This window comes from Apteryx mantelli, chromosome 2 (genome assembly GCF_036417845.1).
Source record: "Apteryx mantelli isolate bAptMan1 chromosome 2, bAptMan1.hap1, whole genome shotgun sequence".
NCBI lineage: Eukaryota > Metazoa > Chordata > Aves > Apterygiformes > Apterygidae > Apteryx > Apteryx mantelli.
Window position 1 is genome coordinate 25831114 of NC_089979.1, and position 24598 is coordinate 25855711.

Genomic DNA, 24598 nt, shown 5'->3' on the forward strand with positions numbered 1-24598 from the left:
TGCCTGCATCTGTGCCATTGTACTTGGATGCATCTGAGAAGGACAGGCAGAAACATCCCCCAGGACAGACAGGACAGACAAACAGCAGTTTGCCAGTTCAGTTTACCTGTTAAAGTTATTAATATTAGCTAAGGGACATAGTGAAAGAGAAGTTTAGAGGATTAGAAACCTTTTTTTTTCTCAGTGAAAAAATGGGAGTTCCTCGCAGGTTTTCCCCCAAGTTTCCTTGAGAGCTACCTCAGACTCTCTCACTTTCTGCAAACAGCCTGACCATACCTCCAAATACTTCTCACTCCCCTGGCCCAGGCCATCTGATGGACAGGAGGAGGTCAGACACCCAAGCCCTGACATTAGAAAAACAACAACTTTCAAGCACCGTCAGTATAGGGATCTTTTCAAGATTGGTTCAAGTTTATGAACAGAAAAACTGGAAGTGATCTAATTTGATTATACAATACTTTTTATCTAGTTAAATGTCCAGTTTCCTTGTTTTTCTCCTTGACTGCATCCTCTGGGAATGGGATAGCCACTTAATCATCCTCTACCTTTCCTCATCTTTTCTCATTTTTTCTGAACTCTGTTTAGTGCTTCCAGGCCTTGATCCTGCTTCCGTTGCAGAAAATGGCAAATCGTACATAATCGAACAATGACACTGAAGCTAGACACATACTTACAGTCTCTTTTATCAAGATACCATCATGCGCAGGTAGATAAATTTTCTGAGAACTTTCTTGAAGTCCTGTATCTTTTCACTTGTGGCCAAATGTTACAGAACCTTGGGTACCATTTCCCCACTCTTCAGCTTAAAATATATGTATTTTTATTAGCTTTTAATGTATTTAGAATTACTCAAGAAAATGACAACATGAAAGAACAAGATGTGCATATCAGTGGATCTGCACTTTTTGTTTATACTTACCCTACATGTTTCATTAAATTGCTGAGATATTGAACAAACCAAGTTAGCTCAGGCATCTGCTCTACACTGGCATTTGCAGTAGACATGCCCTTGCTGCTTGAGTAGGCCCAGGTTCATTACTCACACTGTCTACCTGTTACCCGCAAAATCCCGGTATACTATGCTCTCATCACTTTGTATTTCAAGGATTTCATGTAACTCTCTCCAGCTACTTTCATTTCATGCCATTCATTTCCTTTGTTAGAAAAACTGCTTCCCACAGGATCCTTTCCTCTTATTTTTCATATTTTTTTTCTTCTGTGGGAAATAAATTATTCAGGGCGTCAACATACTTGAACTGGAACTGAGATGGAGGTAGTTATAATGAAATGCTAATAACTGCCAGGAAAATTACAGTTGTTCAGAGCTGTTAGGTCTGCCAAGCAGCTGCCAGCAGTACTACGTGTCTCCCCTACTCTTCTTCCAGTTTACTGATTTTCTCCGAAATAAGTAGGGCGTTGTTCTTCAATTCCAAACTTTCAGAAAACGCTCCAGCATTGATTGGATGTGTCATTCAAATGTAATCACATAATGGACAAAGAAATGGAAGAATGTTTTTAAGTTGAATACAACGGCTTTTGATGCATGTTTAGGGTGTGCTTCAACATTATACTTTATCTGTTGGCACATACGTCTGTTGTGTCAATGTAACTCTACAGGGAGGCTGTGCTATAAATGAGACTGCTTCTGTTAACATGGATTATTTCACTGAGCTGGCTTGCAGTGCAGACTCCCCAAAAGTTGTATCAGTAAAACTCACCACTCCCACAATTTTAGCAGAAGGATATATATGTGTAGTGGTGATGAACAGGAACCTCATCAAGAAACTTAACACCAGAAAAATTGCAAGTTAGAAGTACATCCTTAATTAGTGATCACCGATGTTGTTAAAATGTTTCTGTCCCTTACCTGATTACTGTCTCTCAGCTACAGGATAACGTCCCACAGTTGGTGGATTTAAACTGCTGAGGAACAGTCAAACACTCTGTTTTAGTATGAGCTGTGGAAGTGGTGACCCTCATCATAAGGATAAAAGCAGTCCAAACTGCTTCAACTGTTTGTGAAGTGAATACAAATGTACGGGCTTTGATCATGAGTGAATGTGGCATAGCTAGTGAGGTGATGGTTTATCTAAAAACATGGTAGATTCCTGATTAACTCATGGGTATACCAGAGGCAGAATGGATAGTTAACTCATCATGAGCTGCAGCCTGAAGGCCTTGATTAGCCCTGCCAGTTTTCAAATGCAATATTGCCACTGTAGTTTGAGTGATACTCAGGATTTCACTGTTTAGGCCCTGCTTCACATGAATCTACTCCACACGCCATATATTGCTTTCAGCCATATAACTACACTGTACAGATCACAGAATCACAGAATGGCTGAGGTTGGAAGGGACCTCTGGAGATCATCTAGTCCAACCCCCCTGCTCAAGCAGGGTCACCTAGAGCACATTGCACAGGATTGCATCCAGGCGCGTTTTGAATATCTCCAGAGAAGGAGACTCCACCACCTCTCTGGGCAGCCTGTTCCAGTGCTCTGTCACCCTCACAGTGAAAAAGTTTTTCCTCATGTTAAGATGGAAGTGTCTGTGTTTCAGTTTGTGCCCATTGCCTCGCGTCCTGTCGCTCGATTACACACAGGATTTCAAGTTTTCATGAGGAACATAAAACTTAACAGGCACATCACAGACCTTTAAAAAAAATTAAATTCAGAGGCCTTTGTAAGACATTATTCATTATCTATATCAAAGCAATGCCCACAGGCACTGCCTGTTGCACTTCACTCTGAAAACACATAGGCCCATGTTCTATTCCAGATCATCCACATGCCAAACCTCAAGGAACCTATTAATTTATGCACTTCAAAATGCAGGTCCAAGGCATTTGCTTGCTTGCAGGAACAACCCCTCAAGACATCAAACTCTTAAGAGCTGTTGGGGAGGGCTCTGTCTCTATGACTAATGTATTGAGAAGGGTTCTGGGCACGCAGAAAGTCAAAGAGATTTCCGATTAACTTTCTTCTCACCTTCAAAACCGTGAAGCTAAGCAGTACTTCACTCAATAGGAAAACGCTAAACGTGTTTCTTTATTAACACAAATGGGAAACAACAGGTTTGCCATCACAGAGATTCATCCCCAATGTTTACTTGCTGCAGTCACTCACCAACGCAATGACTCAAACTTCAGAACAGGGCTTGGCTAAAACCACATAGCCAACAGTAGTAACACGTCTTAGGGATTCATTTTATTGTGGTTTAAAGTCAGTCCCCCCCCGCCCCCAGCAAAGCAGCCTTCCTCGTTTTTTTTTTACTTCAGGAAGTTAAATCCAGGCAGCGGAAGGCCTCGTTCTCCCCCTGCGTGTGAGGAAATGGCAGACACGGCTGCTGGACAGGGAAGGCTTTGCTGCTTCCACGTCCCTTTCCCCAGCCACCCCGTCGCTGCCCCGGGCCCCTCCCGCTGTCCCCAGCCTCCCCCCCACCACCGCCCACAGCTGCCCTGCCCCGCCCCGCCCCCCCAAAGGCCGCCGCGCCCCGCCCACCTCCCTAACGGCCGCCACCGCCCCGCCCCGTGACAGCACCCGCGCGCACGCAGCAGCCCAAGCCCCGCCCCCCCGCCGTTCGGCCACCCCTTCCCGTCCGCCCTCTCCTAGCAGAGCACGTGAGCTCGGCCGGCTTCAAGCTCAACATCCGGCCCCGCCCTGGCGCTCCCGCCAAACCGTTCCGCCCGGCACTCTCGGAGAGCCTGAGGCGGCGGACGCTTGAGGTGAGCACACGCGCCGCAGAACCCGGAACTGCCTCTGCGGCGGAACCGGAGCGGAGGGGCTGCCCGCGCCGGCCTCCTGCGCCGCCGCCGCCGCCGCCGCGGTGAGGGGGCGGGCGGGGCGCGCGGCGGGGGGAGGGGGCGCGGGCGCGGTGTCGGGGAGGCTGCGCGGCTTCCTCAGGGGGCTGGAGGGGAAGGGAGGCGCGGGGGGGTTCGCGGCGGGTGGGAGCGGTGTCAGACGGTAACGTAGGTTCTCGTTGGGTTTTGGCGTATTTCGATTTGCCTCGAAGCCAGGGTGGCATCAAGCTGAACGGCGTTCTTGATAGACGTGTGTTATTCAGGATGTAAGATCCGTGGCATGTTTCTCGGGTGATGTTTTAGTATGGCCCATATTAGTTAAAAATGGCAGGGTTTGTAAAGATCTAGCTGTAATAATTCTTCAGTTAAATTCTATGTGAAAGCGTGATAGGCTGTTTGTCCTCTTGCTTCTGTTTCTGATTTTTTTTTTTTGATCGTGAACATGCCTGTTACTGACTCTAATATATATAAACTGGAAATTCATGAATGTAAGTGGATGTGTTTTCATCTTGAAATAGATGTAGCCTTTATATGTAGGTATATATATATGTCCATACACATACTCTGTTTAGAAAGCAGAATTTGAAATACATTTTTTTTATATTGTCAAACAATCTGACTGTTGCTTTATTGAAAATTATGCTGACAGATTTGTAAGTAATATCTCACAGTGTTCTCTCTCTCTCTCCCTCTCTTTTTTTTTTTTTTCCCTAGTGCCTTGCCCGCAATACAGAAATCTTCCAGAATGCTGGAGTCCTATGTAACTCCTATTTTGATGAGTTATGTGAATCGCTACATAAAAAACTTAAAGCCTTCAGATCTACAGTTGTCACTCTGGGGAGGAGATGTTGTTCTTAGTAAACTTGAATTAAAATTGGACGTACTTGAACAGGTATGATATGTTTACAGTTATGCTATGTGTCTTTGATTTAAAAGAAGTTGACTAAATAACTTACGTTGGTCTGCACAGATAAACATTCATTTAGTACTCGATGCCTTTCATCTTATGTAGATCTCTCCTTTTTTTTTTTCTCTCATTTAGTTATTTTTGTTTTAATTCCATGCCATTTGCATATTCTGCAAGTTATGGGGTGTGAAAAGAAAGGCTTTTTTATGGACAAGTTTCCTCTTTCATTGAGCATTGTTTTACAGTACAAACATTTAACTAAATTGCCTTCCCAGTTTTATTTTATTAATTGCCTATAGTAACTAATTCAAAATACAACAAACAAAAGTAGGGCCTCTTTTAAATAATGCACACTAAATGGATTTTTGTTCTATGTAATATTTTATGACTCCAGTTTTTATCATTTCAGTTGTATATAACATAAAAGTAAACATAAAAGTAATTGAGGGACAGTTTTATCAGCTAGTTTCTGTGAATTAGTTCAGAGGCTCTGTAAAACTTGTGTGCATGAGACAGATAAAACTGTTCTCTACTTCACATGGTGCAGCAAGTCTTAACTAGAGTCCTGGATCCAGATGTAGTCCAACAGAAAGGGTTGAGAGAAACGCAGCAAAAAGTAATAGGAGATTTAGACAACATGGCCTATGAAAGAAGACTGAAAAAGACAAGGATTGTGTTAATTTTAGATAAAACAAGATGAGAAAACAGTTCTACATGCCTTCTATGGGTTGGACAAGAAAGAATGGATTAAACTGCACCCAGGGATGTTTACACTGGACACTTGGAAAAACTTTTCTCATGTCTTTTTTTAGATCAGATGATGAGGTACTGGAGTAGATTCTGGAGACTGCACAGCCTCTATCGGGAGGTGACCTTTAAAAAAATGTGAAGGAAATGTTTATGGCTAATTAAGTATATCTGATCCAATTCTAGAATAGTAGCCAGTCTTTCAAGAGACCCTGTCTATTTTCTGTGTTTCTGTAAAGACCTTATTCCTCCTCTTCTACTTGGTGGCTTCTGTATTTACTTTCAAGGCAACTGCCTTTTAGTTCTTCAGTTTCTTGGTACAGCTTATTTATATAGCTAACGTAGATGACTACAGTTAGATGCATTCCTCATGTGAATATTCAAAAACTTTTTTTAACGTGTATGTCCTAGAATCAAAGAAGTATTGATTGGAAGGGAGTTCTGGAGGTCATCTAGTCTAACCCCCTGCTCCAAGCAGGACTGCTGCCAGCATTAGGTCAGGTCAGCTGTGGTTTTGTCCGCTTGAGTCTGGGAATCTCCAGCCTTGGTTGTGAAAACCTCCTCTTTGGGTAAACTGTTCCAGTGCTGTAGTACCCTTCCAGGGAGAGAGTTTGCCCTGATAACAAATGGTGACTTGGAGATGGATATATCAGACTTGCTAAACTGCCTGGCCCGACTAAGAGTTTGCCCTTATCATCCTCATAGTTGCCTTTCCAAAAGTTGCAGTTTGCTGCTTGGTTGCCCCCAGCCTCTTCTTTGCCTGCCTGTCTAATAGTTGGGTGCATAGATATCCAGTGCAATCTGTTGCTGTCTTAGCTCCTGTTACATGAAGCAAATCTTGCTTCATATACCTTTGTTCAACTCCCATTGGCTTGAATGGGGATGTGAAATATGTAGTGAATGCAAAGTTTAGCTCAAAATTTTTTTTTTTTAATATTGTTTGGCTGCGTGTTTATGTGAAATATAGTGGCCTGAACTTGGCTCTTACTATGCTTTGGATCTTGCCTTGGACCCACAGAATGTCGTTAGGGTGTCTCTTGCAGAAGTGATACTGCTTTATGTCTGCCTAATCAAACTCATTTTCGGTATGTTGTACTTGGTAATATCACATCCCACAGCCTTTGCTGCTGACAGGGAATTCACTTAAAATGCTGAAATCTGTAAAAGTTACCAGTATACTTTTTTTTTTTTTTTTTTTTTTTAAGGCTTTCTACCTCTATGGAGCCAGAATATCCAAAGTTAGTCACCTACCCTGTGATTTTCTTTACTTCTAAAATCCTTTCTATCCTGTGCTGTTAACCCCAGCCTGACTCCCTGCTCTTTATCTGGTATGAATGCAGCCTTAATTATATGACTTAGTGCTATCAAGGGCATGTGCATTTGTATCCAAAGTCTAGCTGGAGCCTTGAATATTTTTTGGAGGATTCCAGCCTTCCGTGGAACTACACATGACTGCTTGGGAACATTAGCGCAGCTGACAAACTACCTGGACAAAGCACCCTCTATCAGAGATGGGAAGAAATCTGTGTTTTCTCCCCTGACTCCTTGCACTTCAGCTGATGTTGGAGTTCCCCTTATCAGGCCATCAACCTGAAATCCAAAGCACAGATAGGAACAGAGGACCAAATGTTGTCTGTCTTCTAGAAGACTTGCTTTAAATTATTTTTGGGATATATTGAAAATCTGTATGAAGGTCTGTTCTGTTGATGCCAAGTTAGAAACAGTACCTTTTGAAATCAGATGTTGACTTAGAATATTTATCATACCAAAAGAGAGAACATTTCAGTACCTGAAAATATTTCACATGCTTTTATATATATTTTATGTATTTTCATTAAACTTCAGTGAATATTATTGCAATAACTCCCCCCCCCTTTCTTTTGACAATACTAATTCTGTAGTGAAATCTGAATAGTGGTTTGCATTTAGATTTGACCTTTTAGCTACAGTGTAGCTTTCAGACATAATTATGTCACTCTTTGAATATTCAGTTAATTCTATAACAATTATCTTTAGTTTAAGATTGAATCCAATACAATTAGGATCTCTGAAGAGATTTTTGATACTCCTCTTTTTCCTATCCTGAATGATCTAAGTACTAGAAGAGTAAGTGTTCCTAAAAAATTTTCTGTCTAGGTGAAATAACTGATACCTTGTATAAAGACTACTTTCAAAGAAAGTATTTTGTACTTAAACTTTAAATTTTATATTTAAGTATTTTTATGGGAAAACATTTTAAACACTTTTGGCAACTTTTATATAAGGTTACTGTGGTATCAGAGGTAAAGAAACTAGCTCTGAGCTTCCAGCTAGCTTGTGTGTTATGTTTCTGTTGACCCAGTGGTACAAAAGAAGAAAGATGCATGTTGAGTTCTTTTTACTATTTATTTATATATCCGTAGCATCATAGCTCCTTATGGTTGCTGTTTTACTAACTCAAAGGGAAAAACCAAGAGGTCTTTGATAACAGACAAATGACAATTTGATCTAAAGACTGAGTTTTATTGTATTGTGGACTACTGTGCTTGAAAGACTCTCTACTGTAATGTTCCCTTACTCTGTTTCCTGGGCAGCACAGCCACAGAAGTGAAAACAAGAATGCAGGGAGACTAGCTCCTTAGTGTGGTCCCTATCGAACCTTTTTGTATACTACAGATGTTGCTAATGCAGACAATCCAAGAAAGTAACTGCAATTAAGACCCAGATTTATCCATACGTTCTAATGGTTTTATGCCATATCATAATTTTTGAAAGATTTTTATGGTGTTCTGAAAAATGTAAAGTCTAATCTATCACAGATGGGAAAAAAACTATAGTCAGGATTTAATCTAATACTTAATGAAAAGAGAAAAGATTCCACGGGAGAGGAAGAGCAATGAATAAAAATGGTCTTTATTATCTTATATTATAAACAAGTTACTAAATTTGGCACACACATTTGTTTTATATTGACTACGAAAGTAGCATAGCAAAGATTTCTTTTCATTGCTGTAAGGAAACTTGCTTGTGCAATTAGGATGACATCAGAAAACATTTGTATCGAAATTCCTTTGAAACAAAAGAATTGAATTTTCTGAATATGTAGGAGTTCTGTGTCTGTGTGCTTGGCTGCATCACCTCATTTTGAAAGCCTTCCTAATTTTGTTCAGTTTTTATAGGTAGCTAGACAAAAATGAGAATGTATTAAATCCATCTAGCAAATAATGAAAAACACATCTATTCTAGAATGCTTTTTGAAGAAAACTCGAAACTTCCACATGTGACAACAAATCTGGATCTAAATCAACATTGCAGTATTGATGATTGGCATTAAAATTTCATATCTGAGGAGTTCATTTCTATTACTGTCAATTTCTGCTAATAATAGCTTGCTGTCTTGATGTGCAAAAGCTTTGTCTCCAGACTGCAATGTATTTTTAGATTGCATTTTTTTTGATCGCTTATTTTCTTGGCCCCCTGCAAAGCTGCTGTATATAGGGTATTTTGTCATTTATTATACAATACCATTATATGATATTATATCATATTATATATGATGTGTAGCAACATCTGTATTTGAACTGCCATGTACTTGGTTTTCAGTGGCTTATCTTAAACTGTCTGGATTAAAATTTTATTCTTGCTGATTGTACACCTAAGGCTGAATTTTTAGGATGGAAGGTTTTGGCTAAAATTCTTCAGTATATCTATGAATGAGATGAAGAAAAAAACACTTTGTAAACCATATTAACAATTTCTTCAAACTGTTTTTATGAGAAGATCTGAACTGTTATCTCATGGAAAGGAGGCTTGAAATTACATCTAATTTTGTGCAAGCATGGCCAAGGTAGGAGCCAAGAGTCTTCCTAATGTTAGAGAGTGTGAGGTGTTTTGTTTGTTTGTTTAATTTCAATCATGAAAGCTCATTAAACCCAAAAAACTAACTTACAAACTGAAAGCTCTACTTTGCAAAAAATAGAGTTTTATCTTTGGGTAACTGCACTGAAGGTTTTATCAGCAATCAATACTTCATCTACTCTCAGCTCTTAGGTGCTAGATGAACTTTTCTGTACTACTAGTAGAATGGCTGAGGTGGCTTCAGCCTGAGAGTGGAGAGAACATTCCTTAAAATTGCTCCCTTTGGCAGCTGATGACTGTCATGGTGCAAGGTATTCTTGCATATGAATAGTTGCCTTCTTTTGGGTTGCTAATTAGAGACTTTCTTATGGTGCTAATCTGTTATAATTGCAGTTGTGATTATTTGGGACTCTGAATTTATGACATGCTAACTACTTTGAAAAATCAGATTTCTTAGTAGGCTTTCAAATGATGTAACTAAGACTTGATTATAGTTTCAAGAATGTAGGGGAATAATGACGTTAGTGAGCTTCACAGAAATATTCTAAAGGTAGGCTTTATACTATATGTGAAGTATTAAATGCAAAATCTAGATATCCTCGCTTTTCATGTGGAACTTCTATAGAGTAGAGATAACCCTAGGGTCAAGCAGTGCTGGAAAACAGGCTCTCTGGATCCACTTCTAGGTGTCTGTATCTGAAATTCCCTAGCAACTTGCCCACTTGGTTTGAGAGCTTCACAGGCTTCTGTATTTGACTCCTACTCATTCATATGTGTACTTAGTCAAAGCTTGTAGGTGTCTAAACTGAGCTGAGGTGCAAAGGTGTTCAAGTCCCTGCATTGGTCAGCTTGCCAGGGAAATTCTGAAGTTCTGAACACAAATTTAGTCCCCAACTTTACCAAAACCCACTAGTAGTTTTAGCCGTATAAACCTAATGGCCAAAACTTTCACCTGGCATGTGGGAAACTTAGATTCACTTATCTTTCCAATCTGACAGACCTAGAGTTCCCAGCATCTAAGAGGTAGACCTAAACACTGAGTTATAAGCGACCTCAGGTGAAGACAGCCATCGTTTCTTGCTATTAAAACTGGAAGCCTGTGTAGCCAAAAATGTCAGGCTAGTAGACCAGATGAACGATAAGGAGATGTAATGTCATTGAAGCCTCATCATTAGAATACTCAGTAGTGGGAGTGCTGAATTAAATTCTGACATACTGTCCAATGTTGTAGCTGTATTTGACATTAAATGCTTATTTTCATTATTTTAAATCTGATATTTCTAGTCTTGAGACCAGGTCTCTAGCCACAGGTAGCTGTCCTCTCTGATAAGCTTTAAGGTCATGCTTCCCAGGAGAGTCTGAGGCTGCTGTGGATGTCTTAGAGCTCTGGATCCCACACAGATGGAGGCATCTAGTGTGCTGTCCAGTGCTGCATGCCCGAGGTCCAAAGAGTTTAGATAAACCTGTACCTTGTGTTCTCTCTTAACTAACTGCATGCAGCAGCTGACTCACTGGGGCTGTCCCACTGCAGTAAGGACTCTGTGTTGACCGGGTAGAGTGCCTAGGCATTTGTTAGGAGTTCTGGACTGACCAGCTAGAGCTAGGCATCAGTTTTGAAAATGGTGTGATATCTGGGTTAGGCCTTTGTGAGTAAGAGTCTTGATTTTGCCAATGAGGAATTTAGTAACTTTGTATTTACTGAGGGGTTTGATGTGAATAGGGCAATGTCTTGATTATTGAGAATGGAAAGACAACAAGAAAAACAGGCTAGCTCCTTCTCTAGTGAGTGCTTCTATCCTGATCATCGAATTAGGCGGGGGTTCTGCAGAAGAATTAATATGACATCATGTTATTAAAAAGGACATCATAAACTACATAAACCAAGGGTCCAAATTAACGTAGCAGTTCTGACATTCCTAACTTAGAATGCCTGGCTTAGTAACCTTAATTTTTTTTTTTTTTTTTTTAAAAACACAACCATTTCAATTGTTATTTTTGTTTTCAATTCATATTATAAGTTGTATTGAAAATGGAAAGTATTTTACATGATGATGTTCAACAGATTTACTGTATATAAAACATGTACAGAAATTCTCATTCTTAAGTCAAAATGTACCAAGTAAATCTTTGCTTAATGCAGTAATTTTGATTTGATTAGCCTTTCTGTCTTTACCACTACTCTTCTGTATGACTTGTTCCCTTAACCTCGAACATTATTTTAACACTAGAAGAGAAGAGTACAAACCATACTTACATAAAACAAAGGGAGCAAATAAACATGGATCTAAAAAAAATTTTTTTTTTTTTCTAAAACTCTTTATTTTCTAAGTGCTCCATATACTCTTGTGAAGACCATTCATTTCTGTTTGTGGCCGATCTTAAGAGCACTGAGCTCTTACAACCTAAAAGTACTAAAATATTTTTGGAATAAAATGTCTCTGTTATGTTCCAAATACATGCTCTTCAGAATAATGCAGGTTGTGTGTCAGTTTAAGTATTTATTTCCAGCTGGTTCATTTCTACTTATTTCTGCAATAATGACATGTTTTGCAGTAGCTTCATGTGAGAGAGGTTCTTTTAAACCTTTTTTTAATTATCATAGGCATGGTAATCCAGATATTTCTTTTGAACAGACTAATTGTAATACGTGCATGCAAGCAGTTACGAAGCCAGTTGCTAAGCCCCATGACACGCTGCTGGTTTGAGGAGGGAGAAGGACCTTTTTGTATTTTATGCTGGAACTTTATTTTTTTTATGTTATGGATGTGTCGTCTTGATCTTTGATATGTTTCAGTAGTTAATTAGTTAATTCATCACTTTTTTTTCTCCCCCCCCCCCAAGGAACTGAAACTACCATTTACTTTTTTAAGTGGTCATATTCATGAACTTCGAATTCATGTGCCATGGACGAAATTAGGATCAGAACCAGTGGTCATCACTATCAATACAATGGAGTGCATCTTGAAATTAAAGGATGGAGCTCAGGTAAGAAACATGATAAATGTATTTCTAATGCTGAAAGGTTGACAAGAATGATAGCTTATAAAAGTCATTTCTGTTTAAGCCATCAGAAGAATCTGACATGCAAAGTTGTAGTCCCTGTTACTGTCTCAGTGGCTAATAAATGTTGTTCTTCCCATGTGGCTAATATTTTCCTTGATGCATTTTCTGCTATAATGGTGTTCTTGCAGGTGTAAAAGCCAGTTAATAGCATTCTGTGACAGAATTTTCCTATGACTAGACACAGATGGATTTCAAGAGCAATATAGCATCCTAAGTGCTTCCAACTTCTACCAGCCAAGAAGCAGTGCTGGTTGTTTGAGAAAGTTTTGTGCGGCCCCACTGGGCATTGAGTATTTTCAAAAGATGAGTTGCTATTATTGGAGGAGTGCTTTAAATTTTTTGGAGTGTGAGGTATGTGCAAGAGTTTCTAAGGGCATTTGTTTAGTTGTTTTTAGTAATTTCTCACGCCATTTCACAGGCTCAAGAAAAACTTCCTTCTTCCATAACAAAACTGAAATACGCAGTGGCTTAATCTTGCTATACTTCTAACTTTGTCAGTCAGAAGTACTTGGATATGTTAACATTGAAACTTGTTTTTTAGTCAGTGTGGTTTTATAGGGAGAGATTTTTTTGTTTTGTTTTTTAAATTCTTGTTCATATTTTAATTTCAGTGTAGAGTCCAGTTACGTTAAGGATCCTACAAAAGAAACATTTAATTTATACAAAGCCTGCAGATCTTTGATAGCATGCTTGATGAGCTGTAAACATTTAATATCAATAATTAGATATCTGCCAGCAAGAGCACTGGGGAACACTTTTCCATTATGTTTGATATTTCTTGTGATTCTTTCACAGTTCTGGAGTTAAAAGGCTTTTGTTGTTAAAGTAGAAATCCCTAGTCTTAGGTACACCACCCACAAAGCATATGCTTGTGTTCTGTGGATATTCTTAATCTATGTGCATACATGCATGTGCACATACACATGTGCACATACTAACAGCCAAATGCCTAATACTTTTCTAATGTTATGGTGAGATTTCAAGGCCAGATGTTCCATGAGAAATGTGTTTTAGAAGCAGCAAATTACAACTAATTATAGAAGCTGCAGAAGAAGTTTTGTAGCACGTGACTCTGCAACCCAGAACTAATATTTGATGTTAGACCATGGAGATGGCTACTGCTGAAATGATCAGATTTCCTGCTCGCATGGTATTTGAAACTTAAATTTTGTGGTGCATACAGCAAAAGGTCAAATGTCATGAATGTAAAGCATTCTCAAGGCAAGTATTTGTTACAGATGTTTAAGACTCAGAGGTAAGAAAGGATTTTTGAAAATTACAACTGACATTTGGACAAATTATTCAGTGGTATGTACATTCAGGAGAGCAAAATTTGGGTCTGTGCCATAGTAGGATTTATCTTTGACTAATAAGAATGTAAATGAAAACACTTTTTTGCTGTTTTCTGAGGATATAGTTTTAAGAAGTTGAAGGCTGAGTTTTATTTCTTAACTTACTATTGGAAAATCTTTTATTAAAATGCAGTGTTTTGTCAAATTCTTGTGTTTTAATATCTACTGTGTGACTGTACAATTAACTAAGACCATTCCTTTTATCATAAAAATGTGTAATTGGTTAATGAAAAACCTGAATGAAACAAATAGAGTATTTCTATGAAAAATGGTAGTAAAATAAGCTTTCAGTGAGTTTAGCTCTGGTTGGAACTGTTCTGCCAAGAACTCTATATCATCAAAACCCGTAATTAGCAAGAAAGTTTAGTTTAGTTTAATTCTCAAAAGTTAATGAGCTTAATCCTGCATTTCCTTCACTTGGGCAAAGCTTCTGATGAGCTCTTGTATAATTTTGCTTGAGCAAAAAGTTCAGTTTTTGGTCTCAACTTAGTGTGATATATCTGCCCATGGAAAGCAGGGGAGAGGTATTTCAAGGAATGTTTATTTTGGAGATGTATGGGGTTTAATGGACACAGCACTGTTTGAAGGTACTGTTGAAGGGACCCTACTGAATTTTGTGAACGATAAATAAATGAGAGAGGGAGTTTATTTGAAGAGTTTTGGAAATGCTTCTGTACTTTACCTCCAGTGATGCTGTTTCATTGTTGGTTTGGTTTCATTGTTAGTTTGATTGGTTTTGTTGTTGTTTTTCATGCTATTGCAGCATCTCCTTCTCAATTGAGATAAAAGTTTGGAGTAGACAGTAAGATGGGCAGTAATGGCTCAACTTCTACTTTTATGCTAACATTCTCCTTTTCTAAGGAGGAATGTTGCATAAGTGCTCAGTTTACCCAGCAATATACAAAATCCACAGCATAGAATTAATGCTATTTTTAGCAAGCCTTGGAGTTTGAGCATTTTGAAGGTCGTTGTTTTTCCCCTCTCTTCTGTGCTTTCCAACTCTTGTTTCTCTCCTTCTCTGCAAGATAGTGCTACCACTTCCATAACTGGTGGAAGTATTAAATAAATGTCTACTTTATAAGAAAATAAAACTGTACTGTACCAGGAACAGAACTTTGCAGTGATTAAAGTGGTGTTTTATTGAATATGTTATGTATGTACTCTTTTGGTTATAAATTTGTCTAATGCTAGTAACTATAGTAAAAATTCAGTGTGAGGCTTACTTTTGCGTTATATTTTGATGTCTGTCAGCTTAATGCAATTGTGCTTGTTTTATGGCTCCTGAATGTAGTCTTGTACTGCACAGTCATCTACAGTTGGTTTAAGCATGATCACTTCTAATGTTATCAAAGTCATGAAATATGTTGACAAGTCTAATTGAAATGTGTAAGACTTCAAGTGAATTTCAGACCATGTTTACTTGTAATTTCATTTGCTTGTGGTAATTGCCTCCCATGAGATTGTTCTTAATGAATGCCATGTATTGTGATAGAGGGTGGGTGGAGTTCCATTATTATATTATTGTAATTATTTATGTTGCTGTACACGAAAGCTTAGAATTTCTATCTAGAATTGAAGTCTCCTTGCTAAACTTCTTTTGATGTGATTTCTCACCTTAGACTTTCAATCTCTTTTTTTATTTTTATTTTTTTAATCCTGTTGGACCCGTCATCTTGTTCTATATGTCTAGGCCATCTCCCTGCAACAGGCTACTAACTTTTTTCCTACCCCTCTTTTTAATTTTTATTTATTTATTTATTTATTTATTGAAAAGCTATTTAAATTTCCACCCTCATTTCTCTCCCCTCATCTATACCCACAATATCTCTGCTCCCAAAACAGAGGCTTTAAATTCAGTCTGTGCAAGTTGGGAAAGACAGGCCAGTATCTGTTTTCTCTGCCTTAAAGGCATTATTAGAACTAATCACAAAATTAATCTTCCTTATGTGCAACTGTGAACTCCGTGGTTTTCAGTCTTGGAAAGGACACAAATGAGGAGATTCAAGGAGAAATCTGTTAATCTGTATTACTGCTTTACTTTTGAGTCCCTGTCTTCAATCAGGATGCAGTGCAGCAAGAATAGTTAATATATATATAAAGAGGAAGACTGTCAATACCCCAGGGATTATTAATTACAGAATCAGAAGATTGTCACAGGCCCATGTGGGGGCACAGGGAAACCAAACAGTTGTTTGGATCAGCATATAGGCAATTAACCACTGTTTCTTTTTTGAGGCATTACAGAGAAGGTTTTGAATGAATATAATAACTTTGTGAAAGCAGTGGAGAACAGCTCCCAAGCGTGATGGTCAAAAGAGCAGAAGCACATGTGTTCTTATTTGAAAATCAGCAGAGACCATCATCAAGGAATGCTGAAAGCTGGAATTGATCTTGATTATGAAATGATTGAGACTGTCGATAGGGTGTGCAAAGAGGTTATGAATGATTTTGCAAGTGAGGACAGGAGCCTTGTATTTGATGAGGGTGTAGGGTGTAGTTATATAATATGTTTGCTTAGATGATAAAGCTAGCTCCAATTCTTAAGCTATGGTTTGCTATTTTTCCCCTTCTCTCCTTGAGCTGTAGTAATTCAATTGCATGTGGCTGTATGGACAGTCAGTGGATTTTTGTTGTTTGTCTGTTTGTGGGTATGCATATGCTGCTCAATGACAACAAAAATATGGTAAAACTTGAAATCAGAGGATTAACTGAAATTCTTTTAGTGTCCCATGTTTCTGCTTTTCATTTTCTCCTGTAAAAGGTCAGTGTGTGTGTATATAACATTTTCTTTGGTACCTCTTCATTTTAATAGTGGTATCTTTTTACTTCAGTAAATCTGATCTTTATCTTGAGTTCTTACATTTATATGCAAAGTTTAAGCAGAAGAGTAGATTACTTTATGTAGGACAGCTCTCTAACTACTTATGTCTTCAGCTAACGTTGCTTGAACTCATAATCTCAAGTTAATGACAAATATGAAATTCTGTGTCATTTCAAACCACTTTGATTTGTGTTTTAATAGCTTAGTAAAACCAGTACGAGAGCAAAGGGGATGTTATCTGTTCGTGTGTGTGTGTATACATAAGTATATATAAATAATAAGTTTCTGTATTTTTTTAAAAAAAACTTCTTTGTGTAAATCTAAACTTATAGCTAAAAAGCTCACAGTTGTCTGTGGTTTTGGGGTTCAAGGTAAGACTTATGACCCATTTAGATCAAAAAAAGTCTTTAGTTCCATTTCATTTCTTCCTTTCTGATGATTGATTTCCTTTAAAATAAGAACTAAAATTTTTAATTTTTCTTTTTGTCTGAACATCTGCCTTCATACTCAAACTCAGTGGAAAATTTTGGCTGCAATTAATGAAACTTCCGAGTCAATTTTAAGAACATACCTGCAAACACTTTTCAACTTCTGGGGGAAGTCTTCAATGCTGACATTATATGTACAGTTTAAGACTCCATAGATCTGTCACATCTAACTGACATATTTGTAATGCCAGGTACATGGAATGAGATAAGGGTGAACTCATCGCCTTGAAGAGCAGTTCTTGGCCTCTCTTGGTTTATTGTGGATAGACCCTGTAAACCCTTTTTCCTTCTTGTTCTCTGTCCTTATGGACTCTTAAATACCCCTGTGGAGTATTTAGGTGGGACTGTTGCAGATTTGAATGTAAGTCTGCTCTTTTCTGGTACTTTGTGTTTATTTTGAAAATGAGAAGGCATGCCTTCTAGACCTAGTGATTAAAAAGAAGGGGGATGGGAGCCTTACATCTCCCCTCCCCCCCCCTTCATGTGCATGACACTGTTTTTTCTCAACCTTTTCAGTGTCCTCTCAGCATTCTGATCTTGCCTCTTGTGTCCCCCTCCCCATCTTCAGCATACTGTCTAGGTCAGTGGTTTTGAAATTACCTTTCCAGTTCAGAGGGTCCAAACTTAAATTCTTTTAGGATGGAGGATCTTTTAGGTCTCTGTAAACCTAAAGATGAAGATAAACCTTAGCTGCTGTGGTGCAAAGAATATTGTCTTTGCTGAGCTTAAACTAAAATGCTAGTCTGTGAGCTGGGATGGCTGAAATGAAGAATCATATGCCACTCTGATACCTCTACTTCATAAACAGTAACTCCTAATATGTGGGGCAAGTTGTGGTCAGTTAACTAGCAGTAACTTTTTTTCAAAAGCTTCAGGATGGTCTGGCAGCGCCTTTGGTTGGGCTTTATGCCATTTTCTGTCTAGAATTCTAGTCTGGAGAATTCTCATAATGTCTTCTAGGAATGGTTTGGTATGAAATGGGACGCTTCAGGTAGCAGATCTTCCTTCAAGGATATTATCCCCTTTGTAAAGGGAATCAGGCTCTTGCAAGAACATTTAATAAACTTACTCTTTCAGTAGAGGGAGCAGTCCTGGAAAAGCAGGCTGAAACAGCTGTTAGAAAAGTCCTTGCAGCATTTGGTTCAGAGACTTTGTGCTCTTTTATTTGCAGTGTTTTCACTTCAGAGTAGCTGAAGAGATGCTGAACAGCTTTGCTGTTCTTTAAAAGCAAAGTATCTGATGTTTTAGGTTGCAGTAATTCTGTTTGCAAAAGAAGTTGTTGTCTTTGCAGTGAATTTGTTAAAGATGCCATGGGCACATTTCTATTTACTCTAACTATAGAAGTCCTTCTGCTGCTGTTGTACACCATGTTGCCTCAACCTGGATAGTCTGCTTGCTTACCTAAGCGCCTGTTATGGTGTTAGTCAATTTAGATGGTTTTCATGCAACTTATCACTTAAAAAAAAAAAGCGCCCTTCTCAGGACTAAATAATGGTGATTTCCAATGTTTGAAACTGATTGCTATAAAAGGTATGAGTGGTCCCACTTGATTCCTTCTGTGCTTGTGCCTGGCCCTAGCAGATCTTCCAGTGTTGACTGGACAGGCGTAGCGGGCACGTGTGTGCTGCTGACAGGCAACGATAAATTCCTGACCTGATCCTAGAGCTTAGTTTAGGTGAGCGAGCCTTGCTTTGAGGTGTTTCTGCTGAAGACTTCTAATAGTAAGTACTCTTGCTTTCTCTTCATTCAGTACTGGGTGACATGTTCATAGGCAGTGTCATACCACCTGAGACTAGTCGTAGTGACAAAGGGTGATAATCTGTCCCAATATCTCAAGCATACTTGCAACTCTGTTTACGCCAGAAAGGTCTAACTAGGAGGATGCTTTTCTGAGCAGCCAAACACTGAATGACAGAGCAAGATGGAGAAAACAGAAAAGCAGTCAGTAATGTATTTTGGGCTGTATTCTTACTAAAGAGCTAAGATTTTGAATGCAGTTAATTTCAAGAGGAAAGTTGCTAAAATCAGCCTGGTCATTACTACAAAATATATGGAGATTGTAAAACACCAATATTTTCAACAGTTCTGTGTTCGAATGGGTGGTTTTTATTGTGATTTACAAGTGCAATGAAGAGAACACAAGGCAAGGATACGGCTCTACTTTGGTGTGCACATTGCAAGATAAGGAAACTGCCAGAAGTTGTGTATATAGCTACATTCCCCCCCCCCCCCATGCCTGTAGCAGCAGGGGTGATAGCATCCAGTAAATAAGTGCTGCCTTTTATTGGCTTCCTTGTTGTCTTCTGAGCAAGACCTTCTCTGTCTACCTCTTGTGTTGTAGTTCAGATCAAGATTACACTTTGGAAGAAATCTGGTTGTCCACACTCTCTGTGCTTTGACTTGCATAATGGAGTGGTCTTGAATTCATGAGCTGGATAACCTTTTGGATGAAGCTAAACTGGAAGATGCACTCCAGGAGCATCTGTAATGTGTTCCAGCTGCTAAATGAAATTACAAAGAACAGTTGTCTGGTGTCAGTTTTTAATAGAATCAATAGTCTGTCACACTTCTGTCACTTTTCTTGGTTAGTGTGATCACCAACTGTTGCATGGTCTTGGAATAGAAGTACAGTGAATCCTACTAAACCAGCTGAGTTTTTTTCAGAAGTCTTTTCTGTCTAGGATCAGAATGTTTAGCCCACATTTAGTGCCAACTTCTTTGCTTTTCATGGTTTTTACATATCTGTGACGGTAATCATCTCATGAAATATCTAATTGTGAGCATAAGCACTGGTTTTTTTTTTTTTTTTTTTTTTTTTTTTTTTTTTTTTTTTTTAGCACATCCTTTTAGGGTTTTGTGAGATTGTAGTAAATTTGTGTGTTCCTTTTATCCAAGGATTCAGGAAAAAGATTATGTAATAAGAAAGCAGAATCTTAGCTTCCAGAATGACAGGTTGTATCACTCTTCATTTTTTTTCATAGTTTAAGTAGCAAATATTTTCTTCATTGTGCAGACAGTCCAGAATTTCTCTCCCAGAGTGAAATCTCTCTCAGGCTATGAGAAAAAGGAAAACTTTGTTTAAGTGTTAAACAACCCTCCCTCCCAACCACCCCAATTTAGTTGTCCTTTAAATTCCATAAGAACAGAAATGTATTTATGTATAAATATGGATTATATATATAAACATTTAAATTCTTTATACATATAGGTGCATATTAACTTCATTTTAGCTCCCACATCAACTGTCACTGCTCAGGTTTGCAGCCTGAGATTTTTTTTCAAAAGCTAAGTTTGAGTCTTGCTTCCTAACTCTCTCTGAGAGCCCGTTCTCCTTGTGGGCAGCCAGGAGCCCGGGGCTCGGGGTACAGGGGCAGGAAGGCCAGCATGCAGATGACGAGCATCAGCATCACCAGCATCCTGCTGTCAGCTGGCCTCTCTGTCAAAGTAGCTGTGGCTGAGGGCTTTTCTGGTGGACAGCTGGTTTCAGTAGGTTCAGTCCTCCATTGTCTGGATGGTTGGGATTGTCATTTTTCTGTCTGAAAGAACGTTATTCCCAGGAGTTATATTTGTCATTTATTAGTCAGCTGCCACTGAATTCACCTTTTAACAGCCTTGCTTGTACATTTGAAATAAGGTCCCATTCTGCTAGGTCCTCAGACAGACTGAATTCCTTCTTTTGGCTGCTTTCAAATCTAATTTTCTGCCTCTTTGGATAACTAGTCTTTCTCCTTTTCTTCTCTCAGGAACTCTTTTTGTTCCTGTGTTGCCCCCTCATGCTTTATTGATGCTACCACAAGCTTCAGAAACACTTTCTTCCTTTGTGCTTCTCTTCTGAACCATCAAGTTTGTGTTAAGTGACCTCCTGCAGCTATCTTCTCGGTGATGGCTTTCCATTTCCATGCATCTGGGCTGAGTTTTTAGTATAATTCTAGAAATTGGAAGTATTGCAATCAGGGATGGTGATGGGTCGGTGGATTCAAACAGCAAGTAAGACATCAAGCTATTGGCTCTTGAAACATCTGGGCATGAAGAGGAGTTATGTGGCTGTAAATCAACATGCTAAAACAAGGTCTTTGTGATTCTCGAGCAGCAGAGGCCACACTGATACGCAGGGATCTTGTTAAGGGCATGCAGCAAATATGCTTGGCCAACTGTCTCCGCGCACCAGCTAAGGAGATTTGCTTATCCAGGGCACTTAAGGATTGAAGAAGAATAACGTGTTTCTAGATTTGTATTGAAATAAGAGCTTATATTATATGGGTACAGCTCATTTTCCTTTCAGGCAAGAGATGTAATTGGGTGTAGTTCGTGTAAATGAACTTAAATGAGTTCTAGGAGTGATGTTATCTTTGGCCATACTACAACTATTCTAATAGTGGGTTTGCTTACCAGATATTTGTGTATCTGTGATTCAGGTCTAACTTCAAGTCATTCAAATGAAAGTGTCTGGCATGTCATTGTCTAGGTAGGAAGGTCTAAATTGGACTGTGAGGTGCTTGTTCTGTGCCTAATTTGACATATGACCTCTCTACAGGCTGTTGAGCAACCCTGCAGCTGCAGAGACTGCAGCTCCAATTTTCTTCCTTTAGGAGGTAAAGATTGAATTAACTGGATGGTTGCAGGATATGTATGTTTTCAAGAGTTCTTCTGGAGCACTTGCTGACTTGCTGTAGAGTCCTGAGCACATTTACAAAAGTAGGCACTTGACAAATTATATAGGCTTTGTGGTGGTGTTGTCAGGTAAATGCAAGGAATGCTTAGGGAGCCCTCTTTTAAGTTGGTCTTACCCAGAACATCAGTTGCAGATCTGTCTTTCCAAAGTAGCGAGAGGAAAGGGCGCTGCAGCTTGGAGTGGTACGTGCAGGAAGGCTGGGGAAGCCAAGGGAAGAAATAGGTTAGGTAAGAAGAGATTAAAGAAAGCCACTTTAAGGATGTGAAGGAGGGATTTTTTTTCCTTTTAGCTTCCATTGCTTTACAGGTAATTCTAAATACATTGTTTAATCAGATTAGGGTTGCATGCTTAAATGAAGAATTTCATTTGTTTGTCCTGAAACACCAGACTAGCAGTGAAATCTCCCTCCCTTCCTCCCTCCTTCTCTCTCTCTTTTTTCCTTTTCATTCTTTCTTTCTTTCTCTCTCTTTTTTTTTTTTCCTGTGTGTGTGTGTGTGTGTGTGTGTGTGAGACCCTGTCAGGATGCCACCTTTTGGAAGGAGATAATCCTAGTCTTGGACATGTTGGAGTAGTTTTCTACATGTATCTTCTGGGAAATCCTGCACAGCACTGAGTTTCTTGACTATATCATAATATTTCAGCCTTAGTAGTTTAATTGTATTATAATTTTCTCCTATGCTGAGAATATATATTTTTTTCTTAAAAGCAGATTACTCAGTTATTCATATTTCATAGGTTTCTTTTAAAATAGATATATATGTGGTGCTTGTGATTTTCTGGATCAACTTGTATTTTGTCAGAATTCCCTTTGTTTAATGCTACATGTGCTTCTGATTTGTACTTTTTTGTTTTTAAAACTCCTAGCTTGTGAGCAGAAACTTTTAAAATAATCTTTTTCCCTTTCTCCTCTTCATTTTTTTTCTCTTATTTTTCCTCTTATCTTGGATTTTTTTGGATTTCTATGTTGTCTTTTAAACACTGAAAACACAAGCACAGATTTCCTAGTTAGCTTCCTTCTTCCTATTTAGAAGTCTAGTTTAGCAATAATTGTGCTTTGATGTTTGTGTACAGAACTTGATTCCTCTCTTCCTGTAATCTCCTCACCCTTTCATGTTAGGCTCCTTTTTCCTCTGCCGGTGTTCCCTAGTCCTGTAATATAAAATTTTGACAAAATGTCATGAAATAATATCTCATTGGTTCCTCTCAGGTTGTCAATATTTTGCATCGATTCTTGTATTTCAAGATACTACTTTAGGCTTATTTAAAAAAAAAAAAAAAGCCTTATTTGAACATTGAAATATCACTGTGATTTTAAACTAAATGTTGTGTTTAAAACACCCCCACTATTTGATAAGGTATGTTTTTTCTTTTTTTCTTTCTTCCCCCCCCCCCCCTTTTTTTTTTTTTTTCAAATTAGTCAAGGGGAAAGCTCCCAAAGTAATCAAAATAAAGACCTGGTTTCTTTTGCATATATAAATATATGGCATATAACTACAAGAAAATGTGGAACTTGGCTCACATAATGAAATACTCCTTTAAATCCATGCTTAAAGTTAAGCATATACTTGTCCATAATATCATTTCTAAAAACATACTGTTCCACCTCTGGCAAACTCTTCTCTGCTGGATACTTTCCAAACTGTGATATTCAAGTCGTCTTTCCTTCAGTTTTAGATGATAGAGCTCATTCCCTTCCTTCCAGCCTTGGCCTGCCTCTTCTCACATGCTGACATTCGTGTGACTGAGATGAATTGGTCAATTTGCTAAGCTGGCAGAAAACAGAACCAGTTCCAAAAAGGTGGTGAGGTCCATGGTTTTTTTGTTTTTTTTTTTTTTTTGGAAGCAGGGGCGGGGGAGATGTTAGTGTGTTGAATTAGTTGCTCTGTGATCAGGTGAGGGCCAAAGCGGGAATATAGAGAAGAGGCCAAGTGTTGGACAGGCTCATCTCTGCTCAGCTGTGTTATCTAAATGCATCCTCAGGTCATCAATCTCTTCCCACTAGACAATATATTGTTGTATTTTATATAAATAAATATATATATATATCCTACTAGACTGACCCTTCTGAATTATAGCCAATGCTTCTTTTCAAGAGCTTTCTCCTGGGACTAGAGGATATTCATGATTCAATGGCTGTGTCTTGTAGTGCCATGTCAATGCACTTTGCTGTTGAAATGAGAAGATAGTGAAGAAGTAGACCAGCTCCATTTTCAAAACTGAGTTGGTGACTTGAGAAATAGTATACGGAGAATTCAGAATACCAGACTTCAGAGTTAAATAGACAGATGGTCTTCAATATGTTTAATACATTTTTTCTCAGTATTATTAATGTTCATGGAAAAATAATTATTTTCATTTGCTGAAAATCAAAATGTCAAGAAATTTATGCATACTGGCTAACATTTCTGAAAATGAGAGCTCAGTAGCTGGATATCAATTTGTAAAACTTCTCTGAGAAGAACTGGAGTTTGTTAGGGGTAGAGTTTTGTTGACTTAGAAGCTGCAAGCCATGTTGGGAATATATCCTGCCTGAAGTATGTTAGTGTTTCCAAGTTGTGGAAGCTCACAAATTATTGGGAATGTTGTATTGTTCGCAAATACAGTGTAAGTAACATTTTTACCCATTTCTTTCTCTCTCTCTCTCTCTCTCTCTCTCTCTCTCCCTCCCTCCCCCCCCCTTTTTTTTTATTTCTGTTTCCATAGCATTCTCTCAAATTGATTCTAGTATTTGACTGTAGCTTGCCAGTGGCAAGTTATGTTCTATTAAAAAAAAAAAAAATCAAATGATGTATGCCAACAGCCAGTAAAATCACTTGACCCCAAATACACACATTTCTCATTAGTCATGCGCATGAAAACTTACAAACCCATGCCAAATGCCAATGTTAACAAAATCTGTATTATTTATGTTA

General features: G+C 38.5%; 1 protein-coding gene across 1 annotated transcript in view; it reads left to right on the forward strand.

The window, feature by feature from the left end:
• The first annotated feature begins 3745 nt into the window (after positions 1-3745).
• VPS13B (vacuolar protein sorting 13 homolog B) overlaps positions 3746-24598 on the forward strand; it is a 489316-nt gene continuing 468463 nt past the window's right edge. Inside the window, exons 1-3 of the mRNA XM_067290363.1 lie at positions 3746-3825; positions 4514-4691; positions 12132-12275. Coding sequence (XP_067146464.1) covers positions 4545-4691; positions 12132-12275 — 291 coding nt within the window. The 5' untranslated portion in view covers positions 3746-3825; positions 4514-4544. The remainder of the gene's footprint in view (positions 3826-4513; positions 4692-12131; positions 12276-24598) is intronic.